The 20245-nt window shown below is 32.8% G+C and overlaps 4 protein-coding genes across 7 annotated transcripts; 2 read left to right on the top strand and 2 right to left on the bottom strand.

The window, feature by feature from the left end:
* Positions 1 to 102: 102 nt before the first annotated feature.
* Positions 103 to 2022, bottom strand: LOC125049090 (THO complex subunit 4-A-like). Of its 2 annotated transcripts, none has more exons than XM_047648185.1 (4): positions 1744 to 2022; positions 949 to 1177; positions 673 to 864; positions 103 to 300 (listed from the first exon to the last, which is right to left on the bottom strand). In XM_047648185.1, the coding sequence occupies exons 1-4, from the start codon at positions 1930 to 1932 to the stop codon at positions 152 to 154; spliced, it is 759 nt and encodes a 252-aa protein (XP_047504141.1). In that variant the 5' UTR covers positions 1933 to 2022; the 3' UTR covers positions 103 to 151. The 2 variants fall into 2 exon arrangements, with proteins under 2 accessions (XP_047504141.1, XP_047504142.1); XM_047648186.1 differs by having other exon boundaries at positions 949 to 1162; positions 1744 to 2019.
* A 4052-nt stretch (positions 2023 to 6074) lies between these two features.
* On the top strand, positions 6075 to 8613 carry LOC125049096 (U6 small nuclear RNA (adenine-(43)-N(6))-methyltransferase). 2 transcript variants are annotated; one of them, XM_047648194.1, is made up of 7 exons: positions 6075 to 6254; positions 6343 to 6556; positions 6630 to 6770; positions 7029 to 7161; positions 7251 to 7367; positions 7545 to 7708; positions 7894 to 8613. In XM_047648194.1, the coding sequence occupies exons 1-7, from the start codon at positions 6150 to 6152 to the stop codon at positions 8580 to 8582; spliced, it is 1563 nt and encodes a 520-aa protein (XP_047504150.1). In that variant the 5' UTR covers positions 6075 to 6149; the 3' UTR covers positions 8583 to 8613. The 2 variants fall into 2 exon arrangements, with proteins under 2 accessions (XP_047504150.1, XP_047504151.1); XM_047648195.1 differs by lacking the exon at positions 6630 to 6770.
* A 4725-nt stretch (positions 8614 to 13338) lies between these two features.
* Positions 13339 to 14644, top strand: LOC125048560 (histone RNA hairpin-binding protein). 2 transcript variants are annotated; one of them, XM_047647280.1, is made up of 5 exons: positions 13339 to 13490; positions 13654 to 13724; positions 13811 to 13919; positions 14002 to 14133; positions 14201 to 14644. In XM_047647280.1, exons 2-5 carry the CDS (start codon positions 13664 to 13666, stop codon positions 14367 to 14369), a joined length of 471 nt encoding a protein of 156 aa, XP_047503236.1. In that variant the 5' UTR covers positions 13339 to 13490; positions 13654 to 13663; the 3' UTR covers positions 14370 to 14644. The 2 variants fall into 2 exon arrangements, with proteins under 2 accessions (XP_047503236.1, XP_047503235.1); XM_047647279.1 differs by having other exon boundaries at positions 13358 to 13724.
* On the bottom strand, positions 14641 to 19646 carry LOC125048558 (high mobility group protein 20A). The gene is made up of 7 exons (XM_047647277.1): positions 19158 to 19646; positions 18559 to 18718; positions 18142 to 18281; positions 17840 to 17955; positions 16511 to 16630; positions 16104 to 16269; positions 14641 to 15830 (listed from the first exon to the last, which is right to left on the bottom strand). The coding sequence occupies exons 1-7, from the start codon at positions 19399 to 19401 to the stop codon at positions 15679 to 15681; spliced, it is 1098 nt and encodes a 365-aa protein (XP_047503233.1). The 5' UTR covers positions 19402 to 19646; the 3' UTR covers positions 14641 to 15678.
* Between the last annotated feature and the right edge of the window lie 599 nt (positions 19647 to 20245).

Here is a 20245-nt window from a genome sequence, read left to right as displayed (position 1 = left end):
GACACTCACTATGTTATTGTTTATTTTGCCTTATACCTTGTATTTTCTTACTTTTATTTTATTCTTTCAACTTAGCGGTTGTCACATTAATAATTACAAAAATATATCTTAAAGGATGTCTATTAGCTAAACCTATTTCAACTAGTAATCATCATTTTATTTCTTTAACATAAGCATCTAACTCTGCATCAAGTTGTTCAGCTGTGGGAACTGGTTTCTTTCCTCTTGGTCCTCCTCCTCCTCCTCCTCGCCCACCACGTCTCCCACTTCCTCTTCCAGTTGAGTTTCTGACATTGACGCCTGTATATTGATAATATTATATAGTACATAATATTATGCAAGAATGTATAAATTGTACATACACTTTTATAGGATAAGATATTTAGGTCATAATTTTGTAGATTAATTTTTAAGATATAATTTGTCAAAAAGTCTGGAACAACAACTATTGTTACATCTTTTGTATTACATTCTCATCCTCCCAGAGGAGATCATTGGTTAAATATTGATTGATAGCTTTAATGTATTATAGGTGTTACAGGAGAGTATAAAATTTCACCTATAATATAATACTAACACAACTTGCAAACCTCGCAACCTACGAGTTTGATTGTGAAATTATATTGCAAGCACAGTTTGTTCGAATTAACTTTAATTAGTGAAAAATAATACCTCTTTTATCAGACATTCTTCTAATAGGACCACCTCCACCTACAGATCTGCTTCTGGGTTCTGCTCTAAATGTGCTTATTTCTGATGTTGCTAGCTGTATGTTCATTGCTCGACCATCAAGGGGAACACCATTGTACTGTTTCATTGCTTTTAATGCATCTGCTCTTCTTTCAAAGAGTACATCAGCTGTCCCTAAATGAACCAGATGAAATGGTCAAAAAATCAAGTGTTAAAAGTAAAGTAGCAAATTATATTAACAAGATCAGATTAACATACCCAATGATCTACCAGATCTATCATAGTGCACAGCAGCACTTTTTAAAATGCCAAACTCCGAAAACAGTTCTTGTATATCAGAGTCAGAAACTCCAAAGTCTAAATTAGAAACAAGCAGTTTGGTAGGTCCAGTTGTTATTGGTGCACCTCTCTGTATCTTCTGATCACTGAATTCATTGAACATATCATGTTTCCATGTGCTGTTAACATCACCCTGAAATAGTTTGTCCTAAATTGTCATGCCATCTGCTCTCATATGCCTCAAGTTGAAATTCAAAACCTCTGTATATTGTTGAAAATATTTTCATAACTAAGCCTTTTAATAATTAAATTAAGTTATAATTCATGTAACTAAACAGAGTAACAAAAATATGTTCACTTGTTTTCCACTTAACACTGATAAGGTACTCTTAGTAAAAGCCCAGTTATATCCAGCCACATATTCATATTAGGTAAAGAAATGAAATCTTCATTGAATAGTCCTTTTGTATTGTGTATCTTTCTACACCTGCTCTTCAATCATGGTGACACCCTTGATACTGACAAGGCCTAAATCTATGGTGTGGACATATGCGACGTAGAAATACAATACAGGACGCGAAGAACGTGTTTTTAATATGTCCAACCGATGTAAGAAAAATTTGAAGTAAAAAATCTTGGGAGTTGCAAAACCATTAAATAATGTTTGGAGCAACAAAACATCATAGCTCAAGGGAACATGACGCGAAAGCACGCTTGTCCGCCATTTTTATTTATGTATAATAATCAACAACGAAAGTAAACTTTAAGATTTACCCTTTTATAATTTGTGGGCTTGGATACTCCACCACGATTACTGCCACGCAAGACGCCCCCATTACGATTGCTACCCCGAAAACCACGATTTGATCTTTTCGTTTCAAATTTTCGTCCAGGCCCACCGCCTCTGCCTTTTTTACCAGCTTGTATAATATCATCTAATGCCATATCAATTTTATCAACCATATTTATTGCGTCAATAATCTCACTTTGTATTAAATAATCGAGAAATTAAAATACTTATTAATATTAATCTTGTTAATTCTTTTCAGAGTTTCAGACTTCGTCGAGTTCACAAATGTCAAATAACAATGACCAATATGACATAATACATATCGACTTAATACTTTTTTTTTCCTTTATGGCTCTGGCACGGTTTGTGCATTAGCCAGCGTCATGTATAAGATTTTTATAATTCGCTGTTGTAATTATTTAGTTTATGTGAATAGTAAAAAACGAAGGAAACTAATCGCGACATAACATAGATGATTGAAAACGCATTAAATTTAAAACAAAATCAGAATAGTTACATAAGGGGAAAAATAAATAAAAATTATAGTTTAATGTTATTATTTACAATAAATATACTTATGATACTATATACAAGGGGATTTAAATCTCGAAGAAGTAAAGAAATATTGGTATAGGTCTACCAGGATCTGATGGCAAAAAGGGAAAAAAGAAATTGACGCTAGCAATACTGGGGAAATTGGCGTAAAACGTTTAGATACTTTTTTTTCCTTATAGCGGCTGATTCTGTGTGTGTCATGCAAATATAAAAATTTATCCAATGATCAAAGATAATATTTGAAAATGTGGCGAATGTGGGGTTTGAAATTTTGGATGAAAACTCCAATTACTCTGTTGATGAGTTTATTAATTAATTAAGAACTTGAAAATTGTTCCAAATACTGCACATACATAAAAAAGTCTTCAACGCAGTATTTATGATCTTTCAGACCTTTCCTTCTGCATCTCAATTAACCGATCATGTTCTATGAACTGATTTTCAATTTTTATTACATGTTCACAAGATTTTCGCCATTCATCGATCCCTATTTAAGAGAACGAAACAGTGTAAAACTCATTTATCTTGTTTCTCATCAATTCTAAATAAAAACTATCCAAGTTTATTTGTAGTATAAGAAACCCCTGTAATAAACCAAAGTTTAGTATAAGTACATAATATAATACACACGAAAAATCGCATAAACCAGTACATTAATAATTAGTCGAAATTCCTCACTTGTATCTGAGAAATTCCATTCACTCACGTACTCACATGTACCGCTCAGAAATGACGGCATAGTGCTCAGAGTTATTTTCAGATATAGTAACAGCCTTCTAAACGTAATTCATGTTGGGTCATTTCACAGGTATTTTTTGTTCATGGGCTTGTGGTCTATCATATTTAGAACAAGAAAAGAAAACATGATTCGACTTAATACTTATCGAGTGGAAGGCATCTCTATGGTGCTTGGTGGCACCGTAGACGGACTATGGTATAGACCAGGCATCAGCGTACAGCGTGCGAGATAGCGAATGATCGACATATGTCGTATTTAAAGTTTTAATTAATTGAAGATTGCTTATTATTGACCAAAATACACATACGAATGAATAATTCTTGAACAAAAATACTGAGTCGTGACAAAATAAGCTACTTACCGATGAAAGGTTATGTTTGGTTATTTACGTTCACTATAGCTTTTACAGCCAATTATGAAACAATTCACCATGACACTTTAAATACTGTCATAAGGATAATGTCTTAAAATATGGGTTTGACTTGGGTTTCACCGATTTATCAGTAAGCGGTGACAATTTGTTTACCACCAAGGGCTCGGTGGTAAACACATAGCACCCGATACGCAAATAGAGACAGAAAAACTGATACTCTGTTTCGCTCGCACTTAAGTATTTCAGGTTAATGCCTTCTCTCTTTAGTTATTATGTTATTTTAGAAGCTCATCTAGTTCTATACTCTATCTACGGGTGGCACCAATGCCTACTTATTTGCACAGATTTTACTCAAAAATCATAAAGTATAAATTTAGGATTTAAATAAACGAGTGAATAATTTTAATAACAAGTGCAATTACACGCTTTTTGAAAATAAGACTTGTCTTTAAGGTCTCGTCACCAGGCCATAAATTTGAAATAAATACAATTGTAGATATTTATTTTCAGACTTATCACATATTGCTTTTTTTTGAACTTGCATTGTACCCCTTCGCGACGTGACTGCTAAGTACGGAAGGCTTATGTGGGACTCGCTATTAGTGCATACAGAGACTTATCTGCTTTCCGACATGCGATACGATGGTTGCGTCCGCCTCTCCACGCCCATTGTTAGCTTATGATGATACTTGACACCGCATCCGCAAGTATCCTTTCCATACCGATCCGTTCGCTTGTGTAGTTAGAGCTAGGGAAGATCGAGTCCAGTACTTGCAAGGATTCCAGCTTGGGCACTTTTTAGGTGGCGAGCATTTGGTGAGCGAGGATTCTTTCATATTCATGACAGCCTCGCAAAAATTGTAGAAAATTTTTCACGGGCAGTCACTGTCCGCGCTTAATACATGAGGGTGGTCCGATAAGTAGGTACTTAGCCGAAAAAAAAAGATTTTTTGTGTTTCATAATCGGGTTGCTCCCCCTTTCCCTATCTTCGGCCCTCCTCCAATATACTTCGCTAAGCGTAACTTCATCATTCAACACACTTCGTCATGATACATAGTGCATTTATCCTAGGAACCCTGACAGCGACTGCCTGAGAATTGTGCGATTGTGCCGAGTCAGTTTGTCGGCCCATATATTCGGGGCACCTGTAGGTACAGTGCGTTTTCCAATTACAGCACTAAAGCGCATTATGCGGCATAATGCTCAACGTTGAATGTTCCAACTACAGCAACGCTTCGCACAATTGAGCACTATCAAAAGTAATGCTCTCGCGTGCTTCTCGCAATCAATACCAACACAGTGACAGAAAATTGACCAGTTTTTCTTTAAGTTGCCATTGATCGAAATTTTCGTTAGTAAATATTATTTATTGTTGAAAAATTTGTAAGGCTTTCGTTTCGTCGTATATTTTGAAAATAATTAAAGTTATTTCAAACTGCTAAAAAAAAAAATATAAGTATGGATGAAGGTATAAATAGGTACTTTTCATTTTAAAATTCGGATCTGTAAACAAATTTATTTTATAGGATTATACTTTTGTAAACATTGCAATGGATTTGAAAAAGTATATATTTTTAATTGTAACGTAAATGATGTAAACTTCTTACATGAAACTAAATATTTAAAGCTTGTTAAAACCTTATATTCTTTAAAGGTTTTCTCTTATTTCAGTAAAAAAAAATTAGCATTTAATGAAATAATCAAAATACAAATTACTTAAAATAAGCGTAAATAGTTTTCAACCAATTTATTATTGTTTACCACATTATTTATACATTAATGAGGTTGCTAACTCTATTCAGAACATTTTTGAAGTTATACTTCTTTAGGCGCGTTATGAAAAATTTATGAGAGTGAAATTTTACGATCCGCACGCACCGTTACACAAAATTAACAGAATGAAGTTAGTTCTAGGTGGCATGAAAATCGATAATAACTATGTTCAAGTTGTATATTCAAGTATTTTTATATTTAGAACACGTGTTTCGTTTTATTAAATCAATTTCATATACGACGGTGATAGTATTTAATTATAATAATTTTATTGATTAATTTTAATATTTATCGTTAATCACTACTGCATTTTAGTTATTTTTTTTACATACGCCAAAGAAGTATAACTTCTAACGCGCGTACATAAGTACACACAGTACTTTTTTTTTTTAACACTGACTTAGCGCACGCTGCTGATGCATTTGAAAACTAATTCACGTTCCAATTAAGCTTCAGCATAATGCGGTATTGTGCGGCACTGAGTCGCATTATGCTCTGTAATTGGAAAACGCACACAATGCTTTCGCCCGCACCACATTGGCGTATTTAAGCAGCGACACTCGGCCCACCGAGGTTTGTCATTTATGCGCGACAGCATATTTATTTGCCGTGGCGGTGAGTTTGAGACCAAGTGCTACGAAATATGATCCAAAAGTCCACCGTGGGTCTCGAACCAGTCCAAGGTAAATACCTTGGACTGGCTCAAATGAGCCAATTCGGGTCCGGGATAACCACTCCGCTGGCTTCCCGTATTGCTGCATTAAGATCATTTAACATCTTCCGTAGTCTGTGGTTCTTATTTGTAAGTTAAATCTGTCTCAAAAAAAAAAAAGTTAAATCTGTCGTTTTCGGTTTACCGATATTTGTTTTTATACTTATTGCTTAAAAAAAAATTCTGATTTTCAACTTTCTAGCCATTCCTTGAAGTGAAACTAAAACAGAAATTAATATGGCTATGAATAAATATATGCATCCTCGTAATATTTATAAAATTCCTCCAGACTTTAAAAAGTTAGCCGACATTTATCCACAATTTTCCAGCATTTGTCGTTTGGTTAGTCCAATAATTAAAATTGTCTTTTTTCTGTTTCAGCTTTTTGACATTTACAATTTTTGTACAAACTAAATATAATGTGTTTCAGGATGTAACGGGCAAAATAACAATTGATTTTAAAGATCCACGAGTTCTGAGAGTTTTAACAGCTTGTTTGCTTAAATCAGATTTTGATCTAGATGTTTCCATACCTGAGGATCGGCTGGTACCAACGCTTCCATTGAGATTAAACTATATTCTTTGGATAGAAGATTTACTTGAAACCTTTGACCGGACCGATAATATTAAAGGCATTGACATAGGTAAACATCTATGTGATTGTTTTTGTCATCACCATTGTATGTCAAATTAAAATATTGTGCATGTTTTATATAGGTACTGGTGCCTGTGCCATATATCCATTACTGGCTGCAAAAAAAAATAACTGGCATATGATTGGTACAGAGACTGATGATGAAAGTTTAAAAATAGCTAATAAAAATGTAAAACAAAATAATTTAGAAGGTCTCATTGCATGTAAGTTAACTTGGGATTATATTAATATTTATGTTATTGTTACCATTAAAATATGATCAGCTAATTAAGAAATTTTGTGTAAATAGTGTAAAATTGTTATCTATAACTATTATTATCCAGACATATAATAAATATGAACATACCCCTCTATGAAGTTATGAAACTGTCTATGAAGAAATAGTATGTTGTGACACTATTATGAATTTTGTGAAATGAAAGCATTGTTTCAGAGTTTTCTTTAAAACAATCTTATTACAGTAAGGAAAAATCAATCAAAATTTACTCTAAAGTATTTGTTTCTGGAGAAAACTTTACAATATGACTTTTGTATGTGCAATCCACCATTCTATGTGAGTCTACAAGAAGTATGGGAATCTCGAAGCCCGGCAAGGTACAATTTTCAATATCAGTAAAACATTGTAGATAAATGATGCAAATAAAAATTGGTCTCTTTTTCTAAATCTGAACTAATGTTTTCAGACCTCCACCTAAAAATGGTTTTACAGGGTCACCACAAGAATTAGTTACAGAGGGTGGTGAGTTACAATTTTGTAGACAGATACTAGAGGAAAGCCAAGAGTTAAAAGATAACATACTGTAAGTTGTTTTATTCATAACTATAATAAAACTTTGCCTGCGATTAGATATATAAATAAGTCTATCTAAAACAGCCATTATTACTATAATTTCAGAATTGTATGAATATGGTAATATATATTATAATATTAAATCCAGTTATTTAGATTGATATTAATTATTTCCCATAATTTTCAGGATATTTACTACTATGATTGGACATAAGTACAATTTGAAGGAGTTTCTATTAGACCTTAAAGCAGAAGGAATCAAATGCACAACTACAGAGTTTTGTCAAGGTAGAGTCACAAGATGGGGTGTGGCTTGGTCCTACCACAATAGTTGTGATTTATCAAAATTAGGTTTGTATTTTTTGTACAGATTATGTACTCATAATAAGATGGCTTGCTTTTAAAATATGCCTTAACTAAGAAAATCTTGATTACTTGCTTGATAAAAGATAATTAAGTCTATAAAACAAATTAGTTAGCACATTCTCTAATATGTAACTCAAGAAGGCACTTATTAGATTTTTTTCTTCTTCTAGTTACTGTTAAAGATAAAACTAAGAAAAAGAATTCTCAAATAACTTTTGTAATTCCTAAAGTACCTGACCAATCTTATACTATGGAAGGTGTAAGTAATAAATTGAAGTATGTTTTCGATGATTTAAAAATACAATACAAAATTATAACTAAGAGGAAAAATGAACTATGTTTAAATATAATAGCTTACACAAATACTTGGTCAAATCAAAGGCGTAAAAGAAGGCTTCAAAAGCAATTAGACAATGAATTATTGAAAAAACCCAAGTTTGATAACATTATAAATATAGATACACCAATTGAAAATAAAGGAATAATTGAACAGTCCCTAGAGCACCACAAAAAAGATGATGTTCAAAGCAATAGAGATTGTTATAATAATGATTCTTTAAGAGAAAAAATTGAAGAAAGCAAAAAATGCATCGTGTTTGGTACCGTTGAAAATAACACAGATGAAGATGCAATTAAAAGGCCAGATGATAGACCCAAGGATAATGCCTCAAATATAACATCTGAAATAAAGATAATTGAAAATACTTCAAAGCCCATCCCTCTATCACAAGCAATTGTAAAAATAAATTGGAAAGAAGATTTGTGTTCCCTCTCAATAGAGTACCTCGGTGGCACAGGCGGGAAAGAAAGTGTTCATCAAATTCTTCAATTTATTAAAAACAATTGGAATAAATTGTGAAAATCATAATAAATAATATATATATCTTATAGTTCATGATTTTCTTACCAATGAGCTTCAGAGAAAAAGGTTCTAGACTAGTTTTAATTTAAAAAGAAGCAATTCAATTAAATATAAGTTTTGCGACACCGACGATGGAAGCTTTCTGTCAACATCATTTATTACCTTCCTAAAATTGCTGAATGCCTATATATACAAAACTACCAAACAATCGTCTCGAGTTTGTGTCCAAATACCAAGTTTAGCACACATGCTTGGAAGCCTAAATAGGTCATATTACTGAGATATTATTAAATTCCAATAATATCAATACTGAATGTCTAACTGATAACCTAATAGTTTAAAAAGAATTATTGCTGTGCTAACATTTTCGTTTACTTTCCGATGCTCGTAGTAGCATACCTAATGTAATATAGCGAATAGTGGTATAGCCTTCTTCCATAAATTAATTAGGGTAAGTGGGGGCAAAATGAAAATGGGGTAAGACAATAAACGTATATAACACCAATTTTAAGGTATTTATTTGAGAGCTAGTATTTTTATGAAACCTCCAGTTTCTAACGTTCCAAACCACATTCGAAGTTAGTCGCCCAGAGTGCGTAATTTGAATAATTTCTGCGTCGTGATTTAATCTTACCCCGTGTACTGTAACTTTAATTACAAGATAGGTACGACTGTTTCATAAGAATATTTAATTATAGTATTTGATTCTTAGTTACGAAATCAAATCAAAATATGGCTATTATTAGTCATTAGGAAATATCTCAAAATTCCATCTTTACCCAAAAAAAAAAATTACGGGGTAAGATAAATGAGCATTTCTATATTTTTTTGCCACTCTTAAGAAATGTTAAAAAAAATCTATATAATGAGAAATTCTTTATGCCATAATTATAGCTTATCAACCTAACTTTTATTTTTTTTAATTAGAATCGGTGAAATTTGTGGTATTTATTACAAAAAAAATAAAAACCTCTATTCTTTTTTATTTTTTTATTTTTATTATTTATTTATTTTTATTATTTTATTTTATTTTTATTATTTATTTTTATTAATAAAGTCTATATGACTTTGTGCTTTATCAAAACCTTTTTAAACTTTTTTTAATGTTTCTGAAAATCTGAAATTTTATGCTGTCTTTGTCGAATTTAATAATTTAAGAGTACTTATTTCAGTCGACATTCCTGTGAGTATACCGAAGTCTATCCGAAGACGACTTCTGCCGGAATAAGAGGCATTTTATTGTACCGTCACATATAAACAGAACCTTATAATTCCTTTTTTGTTACTAACCTTTTTCCAGTAATACGTAACTTTAACAAATCCGCTGTTTAATGTAACATTTAGCTTTGTGCAATTATATTGAGATTGAGGGTTTTACTACCTTAAAATGAAAAAAACAATTTTAAATATTGTCTACTTTCCAAGAAAGGGTAACAAAAGCGGGAATAAAATGCGATACAAATTTTTTTAACGTCTACATAACACGCTGGGCCGTTTAAAACTGATTGTTTATCCAAAATGGTGATACCAATTACCAAATTAAACGTTCCTAGTCGCCTTATCGAAATAACTAGAATACATTGGTATTAAGTTAGCTTAAACACGCTTAAAATTGATAACAAAAAGGGAAATTTGTTTGAGGAACTTTTTCTGGGACAACATTAAAATGTTTCGTTTTAATAGTTTAGATCATTTTTATTAATATTTAATGCATGCTGCTTAATCTCTGACGATGCATAAATAAACTGAGTGTAAAATCTCGGTATAGTTAACTTATAGATACATAGAGTAGACATGTACGTTTACATACATTGGCGTTTTAGATGTTTTTTGTTTGTAATTTTTTTGAATGAAAATGAATAAATAAAACATATATAATATGTCTTAAAGAAAGAAAATTATATATTTGTTTATAAGGAAAACTATTATCAGAAAATAACATATACAAAAAAGTTGTTAGCTGTCTACTTTATTGGTACCTGAGAATGACAGATATTGGCAAAAAAATCTAGAAACGCTCAAATATACAAAAGTTTCGATCTTATTTCGTTCCAAAGTGACATGCAAAAATTCAGTTATTCTCAAACTTTGCCTGGTAACAGGAAATAAATTTCCAACGTACCTAGTTGATATTTCCAGGGGATTATGTATACATTACCGAATTTGCAAAGACAAGTAAAAATTAAATACATTAAAATTTGAAACTACCATATCTATCTAAATTTATACTAAAAATAAAATTTTAGTTCTGCAAATAAATAAAAAAGCTATTCATATCAGATATTGCCACTATTAATACCTAATAAATGGTTTATTGGAACGAAGCTAGACGGAAAAAATTCTTACGAAAAGTTGTCACAACACTTTTTTGCTATTTGCTATTGTAATACACCGGTTCTCGTCCGATCACCGAAGTTAAGCAACGTCGGGCGAGGTCAGTACTTGGATGGGTGACCGCCTGGGAACACCTCGTGATGTTGGCGTTTTTTGTTCGTCGTAAGATTAGTGTCGAGAAAATCTATCATACTGTACTAAATCTATGATACCAATTAACATATAAATTAATCGAAAGGAATTTCGTTCCATCCGGGTGTCCCTTGACACCTCTAAATTTTTTAATTATGGTTGTAGGTATATCGTGTAATATTACGTAATTATTTAATAATTGCAATTGTTTTATTTAGTAACCATGCCTCTTAACTACGTCCAGAAATAATTACGTGCAACATCCTAGGTATGTATATCAAATCAATCAAATCAAAATACGTTTATTCAGTTTAGATGCGTCTAGGGCATGCTTATGAATGTCAAAAACGTTTACAAAATTCGCGAAAGAGCAAGACTACGCCTTCCGTTCGCATAACTACCAGGAGGCCTTGTTCTGAGAAGAACGGGCAAGAAACTCAGCAAGTTTTACCCTCCCTCTACATTATAATTATTCAAATAAAAAGGTCATAAACCACAACGTAATTAGAGTTACATAAATAAAATAAAAATGTGTTCTGTGATTTACCACATTCACCATTACACACATAGGTATTCACAACACATCAAAGATAACAAAACAAATTATAACAATATAATTAGAAGTAATGCCTAGCGTTTTTGTCTTCTATGTAGTCATTAACTGTGTAGTAACCTTTACACATTAATGTTTTTTTAATATGTGTTTTAAATCTGATTAAAGGCAGTTCCAATATTTCATTAGGAATCATGTTATAAGCCCATAAATTAAGTATTTATTTTCTGCAACCTGTAAGATGGCTCGAAAAGTTTTCCCTTATTTCTTGTATTCCTATTGTGAATGTCACTGTACTTGAAAAGAGAACTAATATTACTACGCACAAAAACGATTTATAGTAACGATACAAATATATTGGGAAGGTACCGTCAAAATATCGATTTCGTTGAACAAATTTCTAAGTGAAGTGCCTGGTTTCAAGCAATAAATTGACGTAATAGCGCGTTTTTGCAAGATTAAAATAGTATACTTAATGGGGCGTTCCCACGGAGCGTTAATCACGACAGTCAACCACGCTTTCGTGAAATACACTTCTGTGTGAACGCATAGGCGTTAAACTTGCTTTCGTGAGGAACGGCGCACGACTCAAGCGTGGATAGATGAAACGTGTTTGATTTTCAGTCGTGATATACCGTTCGTGAAGCCAAGATGTCGTCACAACAACGTGGAATTAAGTTTAACGACAGTGAAACTACGGGTTTTTTGGAGTTATATTCTATGGAAAAGGTGTTATATGATCCAAGTTTGGAGGAATACCGTGATAGAGATTTATATATCGATGTTTCGATAATGACTAAGTCGAAACACGAAGCGTGTACGGCACGAAATCCCCCAACCATGTGAACGTTTCATCAATTCACACTTTCGTGAGTGTCACGAACGACAGTTGACTAGCGTAGTTGACTGTCGTGATTAACGCTCCGTGGGAACGCCCCATAAGACGATGTGGCCGAAGCCGTAGAAAAAGTATAAAGGTTTTGACATTTGGAGCAGCTAAAATTTTTTAAAATCGTACGCTTTTCAACCGAACAAAAAAAAAGCGTTAAAAGTATCACATTAGGTTGCCCTCCTGTCTTTGCTCGTGAAATCGAAATAAGCCAATGGCCTTACAGTTTTGTTTTTTTTTCGTGGAACCAATCTGGTCCTGGAACATCGTCTTTAAATGTTCGAGAGGACGGTGTCGGGTGTCCCCTTCTTTCGGAATAATATACGGGTCAATATGTTTCTTTCTGAAATGTTCAAGCAATTGAGGTTTTTTCAGAGAAAGTCCATGACCTTTACAGAATTTAGTGAACCAATCTGATAATAGCAGAGAGCTAGAAACCGATCTACCATCATCACTAACGCCCGAGCCAACACTTCGTAGGTCTAGCACCGATAGGTCTACCATCATCATCACTTGTGTCTTTTTGTCAATGTATCAAATGTAATCAAAATATTTTACTGTTAATTTAGCTTATTAAAACCTTATATTCTTTAAAGGTTTTCTCTTATTTCAATGTTAATGATATGATAGAAAAGTATGGTTTTTGCTTGTTACTAATCACATCCATAAATTAGTACAGGTTAATATTTATTGTTCTACAAGAGTTACAAACACAACTCTGATCATCTCATCAAAAAACCGTTTAATCTTCCCCCCACTCAACCACAAAACCATATTTTTTTTATTAAACATTAATTACCACAGATAAGTCAAAAAATACAATTTTTATCACAAGACGCAATGTCAATTTTGTCGCGACTTACGTGATAGGTACGTCTTTTCTAAAGAATTGTTTACGCGGGTTAAAAGTTAATACGGTGTGCTTGTCGCTTGGAAGTTGAAAGTTGAAACGAAGTTGAAATGATTCAATTAGTGATTTTCAGTAAAATTCATTAATGTTAGTCCCCTTTACTTGAAAGTTTGAGATGTACTATTATTTAAAACATTTGCTAGAGCATTGAATTTTTATCGTTCTGAGCTTACAAATCAAGCTATAGTTTTAAGATAGTTTAGTGAGCGTGTTAAGGCATTTTTTTTATCTTATGCTATTAAAATTTAAGTATCTTCAATATGAGTGCATGTGTCATTGGTATCACTGCTACCAGTGAAAATGAGCCGCAACAACAAAATGGTTTGTTATTATATGTTGCAGTGTTTATAAAAACACTGCTTAATGTAGTCGTTATTACCTATCTACAATTTAACGTGTCTTTTAAGGTCGAAGAGCCACAAAAGAAAAGATGAAGTTGGAAACCAAAGATAAAACAAGTTGTAGAAAAAAACAAAAACGTCATAATTCTGAACATGATACTGAAAGTGTTTCTAGGTATGAAATCAAAAGTGTAAATTTAACTGAATGAAAGATAAATAGTTTAATTGGTATTGATAAATGATTATTAAAATTGTAGTGGAGGCAGTGGTAAACCAAAAAAGGAATTGGAAATCGAGATGGATGCTTCAGTTTTACAGAGACGTCAAAAACAAATTGATTTTGGAAAAAATACTGTTGGCTACCAGAATTACTTATCTAAGATTTCTATGTAAGTATTAATAATTAGTTTTGTGATTTTTTTTTCTAACATTTCATATTTTCTGAAATGTTTTTAGATCAGACAGAGCAAAAGAAGACCCAAAAACACCAGATAAGTATTCTAAGTATAGTAGGAGGTCTTGGGATATGCTCATCAAAATATGGAGAAAGAAATTACATGAATATGATGTTGATGGTAAAAGTTCTAAAGCTGACCATTATTCTGATATAGAAAGTGAGGGATAAACAAAATTCTAAATTTTACTATAATTATGCCTACAGGCATACAGAGTAATTGTATTAAGTAATGGACAGGGCATAAATTTGGACACCTTCAGAAAAACAATAATTTTCACTATGGTTCCTCCATGTAAAATATAAGAATAATTCCTGTCAATTATGTAGCAGGTCTATAACTATTTTATTATATTTCATATTATTTTGTTTTATTAGATTTCATTTGTAATTTAGAGTATACACAGCAATTACGAGATAATATTGTAAAATAAAAGGTAAATGTATTTAACTGTTTTATTGTCAATATTTAGACTTCATTAATAAGAGGTGGTATAGAAAATATGTGATTTCTGCCAAATTATTTTCCATGTCTTTGTTTATCAAATAAAATACATAATATTTATTCTCATTACATTTATAGTAGAGAAGCCCAAGCGGGGTATCAATAAAAAATGGAGAGCAACCTTGTGAAGTATCCACCATAACCTGGACATGGTAAAATGTTTAGGGCAAATTAGATTAGTAAAAAAATAGATTGCTAGAAAAAATGCCACCACGGTTAAATTTTTATTTTAGTTTCACGACATAATACGTTGCACAAACCGAATAGCTAAATCGTTAATAAAAATCGCACTTTTTGAATCATCCACAAAATTGGCAGATCGTCGACATTTATGAGGACGATATGTGCATTATGTTCGGTACGATACGGACATAAAGCGTCTGTATAATATAATATTCTGACACACTTGAATGTTCACTGTTTTTTTTTTTCATTTAGAAAAACGCCCGTAAAAAAAAACCTATGGTCGCGGCAAAATCGTCGAGTCTTCTAAATAGGGGCTGCTAGAGGGTTCACTAAGAATCCCTTACCTGACCTGACGCTCTATTATATTTTCTACCCCATCTGACGGTCAGCCCCACCATGCAAACCGGCAGATTATTATTTTTCCTCTTTCAGAAAGACGCGGGATGCATACGCATTATATCTGACGCGCTAGTATAGCTTTCCCATAAGACTTCATTTTTTTTTTTAGCATTAAACTGTCACAATTCAATAGGCAAGTGAATCTCTATTTACATTCTTGGGCTCCCCTTCTATTATATGTTTATAATTAAGTAATTATTGATTTATCATTACTGTAACTTAGTCGCCTTTTTTAATATTTACATTCTTTCTATACATCTATATATCATACTATTATTATTATTACAACTAATCAGCTTGTCTCTTAATAAACATCTCCAAATGTCGCCATTTTGATGTGTCCATTACTATTCTAAACTTTTCTATCCTGGCTATCCTTCTTGTGTAACCCTATTGACCCAGGACTGGCAGATGAAATGAAACATAGTTAAGATTGTCAAGAGCTTGCTTTAGCAATGCATTGTTCTTGTTCTCAGTTACCATCTTTTGCAATTTTTCCATATATTCCTCTATATTGTTTTCTGTTGCACCTTCTGGCCCACCTGTGAAAATTAACAAGTTTTTAAAAATTTGTGCAACTGGTTAAGATCTGATTAAGATGACGAAACAAAATTATTTATAGACAGGCCTACACAGGCATTTTGAAGCATAACATGTGTGTAATATATTATTTAAAAATAAACTTGAGTAGAGAGCTACTGATCCTGTCGTTGAAGGTAATAAAGTGATCACCAATCTAAGTTCTGACTCGTAAGAAATTATATTTGGGGCCTTTGGATTCAACACATTTGTGATACAAGTATTAAATTAAGAACCTGATAGAGGTAAAATAGTGGACTGCAAAGCTTGCACCAAGGCAGCGACAAGTGCTTTGCGATGTCCAACCAGCGCAGCTGTACGCTCCGCAGCTGCTGCGGTTTCTGCTCGCAGCCGGGCTGTCGCCGCGCTCACTTCTTCAGCGTGACGTTGCAAAGTTGCATTCTTGAAAAAAAGTATACTCTTATGCGTGATTTGTCAATAATGCATTGCTTAAATTATAGTTCGTTTCAATTTCTCAAAAATGTCAATATAACAAATTTAACAAAGATGAACCTCATAAAATACCTAGCAATTATTATAATAAAGAGTCGTTTTGGAATAAAAATTCTAGCTTTAGTTGTGCAATCCTGAATAGCCTTGCTAACTAAAATGGAAGTATGTGTAATGTGTATGTTGTTATTACCTGTTGTTCATAATCTGAATTGGCCTTTCTTAGCTGTCGTAACTCTGATTCCCTTAATTTGTTGTGCTGGAGAAACTGTTCCGTAAATATTGGTATGTCTGTATCACCAAGATCCTCTCCCTGTAATTTAAAAATTAGATTATTAGCCGGGAATCGAACCCAAGCCCTAGCAACCTGACAGGGTCAGGGTAACATTTTCCTGGGTTATATGCATTATCAACCAGTTTACAGGGGCTTAATGAATATCTGTGACAATTCGCCTAATAATTCTAAATGCTTGATTCCTCGATTATTAGATTTTATATAGTCAAACGTCTATAGCGATTGTTAGGCGCGTTATACGTATTTGATTGTTACATGAGGTCACACTAGAAAGCTACTGTGTAAGTTTGAATCACAAGTTTCCCATGATAAATGCCCAGTTTAATTTTGTTTATTTTATATCTGTATCAGTTTTCATTCTATATTTCCTTGCCATATTTAAAGTTAGAGAAATTAGATAAAATATACCCTAGAATAACAAGCTTATACTGCATATTGTTACATAAATTATTCGCAACCTTTTTTCTATATCTTAAGTCGATATCTTAAGTTTCTTCTAATTAAAAACTTTGAGTCCCATATTCCAATTGCTATCTCAAGTAACAATCTCCGCTTGATCAATCAGTCTTAAGGGCTTCTTCACACGTACCACAACCACACCTCAACGACACCACGTGGCCGGGCGTATGTTTTGTATTGAAAATGAATAGGACTATTCACACGTACCACATATTGCAGTCGTTATCGACCGTGTGTGTGATACCGACCACATCGCAACCACAACGCGACCACCAGCGGCACTGCGAACTAGTGGCCGACCACATCGCAAACAAAACGTTGCGGAGACGCAACGACAGTGCGCGCCCGCCGCTTTCCCCTCCCCCGATTCATTCATTCTGCGTTCGACTAAGGTGACAAAGTTTCCTCTTCGAATTCCAGGAGTTTGGTCAGTCAACTCCGGCTTTCATTGCGGAACGTGTTACCGAGTCGAACTGTGTCTGCACACGACGTAACCGCATCGCAACTACTGGCGACAATGCAACCACATCGACATTTTGTCGGTACCACAACGCAACTACATAAAGCTGCAGCGACACTATTCACACGTAACCACTGCTTGACAGCATTTTGTCGTTGCGACGTAGTGTGGTTGTGGTACGTGTGAAAAAAGCCCTAATGCAAAAATCAAATAAAAAAAAGACAGCTCTTGAAAGCAGATTGAAGTTATAGTGATGTTCTGGAATACGTACTTAACGTTAATACGAACTTACGTGTTAAGATACTTACTAATGCTGGTGTCACACAAGGTCTTGTTCTGGGCGGTGTAGCTAGGCGACTGGAATTGTTTGTAGAGGCTGAGGTGGTGTTTGTTACTGGCACTGTTTGATCGAGTAGTGCATTACCTGTAAATTAACATGCCTATTAATGGAAACAGTATGTCCAGAATTAGTATTTAGGAAAAAAAAAAGAGAAATTTTATAAATCTGGGACCATAGGAAAAAACTTTGCATAATAAGGTGTGGGTACAGAAAGTAGCTTGTTTGTTTATTCTTATACGTCAATCTTTACCTTTTATATTACATTCTCACCTGAAACATTATTATTGTCATTAGATTGGATCTGTTTTAACTTCTTTGTTGAACTATTAGGATCCTTTTGTTCCATTTGCTGTCTCCGAAACTCTTTATATGAGTCTGTTTTTTTATATTCAGTCCACTCTTTCATATACCTTAAAAGAAAGACAAAAATCTATGATATTATATGAATACATTTTATTTTTTAAATAATAATAATTTTGAATGACATATTAGAATTGAACTCACTTTAATTTTTGAAATTAACTCACTTATATACTTTAATACAAATAATGATATACAATAATTGATAATTAATTAAAATAAGGTTATGTAGCATATTACTTATCACTCAGACCTAGAGCTGCATTAATGATTTAATAGCAATAGTTAAAATATAAAATGACATAACTAAAAAAATTTTGCAGGTACCTTTCTTTATCATGATCTGCAGCATCTAAATATAGTTGCTTTGCCTCTACAGGTAACTTACTCCATTCACTTGCCAATTTTTTTGTTAATTCTGCAAAGCCAAGCTCTGGCTGTTGTGCTCTAAGTTGTTCACGACGCTCATTTGAAAACCTAACATATCCTATAAGTATTTTTAACAGTAATTAAAAAAATATATAATTACATTGCTGCAAATCACTTGATTAATTTAAAGCCTTCAAAGTAAGATTTAGGATTCAAAGGTCTATCTACAATATTTTATCCTACAATATATCCCAGAAATTATTTCCAACCACTTAAATTGCAAGTCTTCTTTAAGATCCTAATTCTACATTTTTCTTATTAAATGTGTTTGATGCACAATTTATGCACCTTAGTAATATTTGAAATTTTTTGCATAACCATGTATGTAGCTAGGACTTTTAATCTTAACTTGCAATAAGACCAGCCATTGCATTCAACCTTTACATATTTATCCGTCTTTTATATTATAGTTTATTTTCAATAGTTAAACATTATTTTTGTTTCCATCAAGACACAAGCACAATGAGAAAAACAAATTTAGTCCTTAAGATATTTACCAGTTAGAGGTTGACGAGGGGCAGTAACATCACGAAGAACTTTTGGTTTACGTTTTTTGGGTTTCTTGGCTTTGCCTTCTTTGCTTACAGAATTTGAAGTGGAATCGATGTCACTAATATTATTGGGAGCTGTTGGTGTAGGTAGAATATTTGTTTCAGGCTTTTCATTCTCTGGAATAACCGAGCTTTCTACAGATTGTTTTTCTTGATTATTTTCATCTATGTTAGATGAGTCTATCTCCATAGTTAAAGATTTCTATGCTTTAAACACAATCTCAGGTATATATATTAATCTTTTGACTTTCGGTTTAGTTTTACCTTTATACTTTAGACACAAAGTTGTTAATTTTTAAATTTTTACCAGTAAATACTGCAATATAATAAATAGGTACAATGTTTTTTTAAATAATTTATGGCCTGGGGCCTGTGATACAATTCGGTTATGAAAGTAATCATAAATCAAGACTCAAGAGTATATACCATATAATGTATAAACATTTCATATATTAATAATTATATATACACCACAGTCCACAGGTAAACCAAGTACTTGAGACAAAAACACTTTTCAACAGGCGTGACCCTCTAACGCCAAACGAATTTGTATGAAAATTTTCACCAGACAAAGTGTGAGCTAATGTCATTTCTATACAATGTCGTTTAGTGTAAGTGGGTCTTGACTATCGAAATTGAATAGTGACTTTGTAGGCAAGCCCCAAGTAGAGGCTAGGGATAACATTACTAACAATCATATATGTATGTATATATGTTTGGTATATATAATTGTATACCTTATGGATAAAAGCATATATGAACGAGCAATATAATGATAAAGGAAAGAATATCACGAACTTAGAAAAGGAACTAAAGCATAGACCCCGTATATAAACTGTAAGAGTAAACAGTAAACACCTCACACCTAGATCATATGACTCTGAGGGTTCTATTAGCACTAAGTCTTATTTCTGAATCTTACCCTTAACATTTAAGATTTACACATAAGTAATAATGACATAGACATACACATTCTAATGTACATCTCTCCTACATCAGACAAAAACACCCTGCTTCAAGTTTTAAATCCCAAG

Source organism: Pieris napi, chromosome 4 (genome assembly GCF_905475465.1).
Source record: "Pieris napi chromosome 4, ilPieNapi1.2, whole genome shotgun sequence".
NCBI lineage: Eukaryota > Metazoa > Arthropoda > Insecta > Lepidoptera > Pieridae > Pieris > Pieris napi.
The sequence above is the reverse complement of the archived record's forward strand: the minus strand, read 5'-3'. Positions and strand labels throughout refer to the sequence as shown.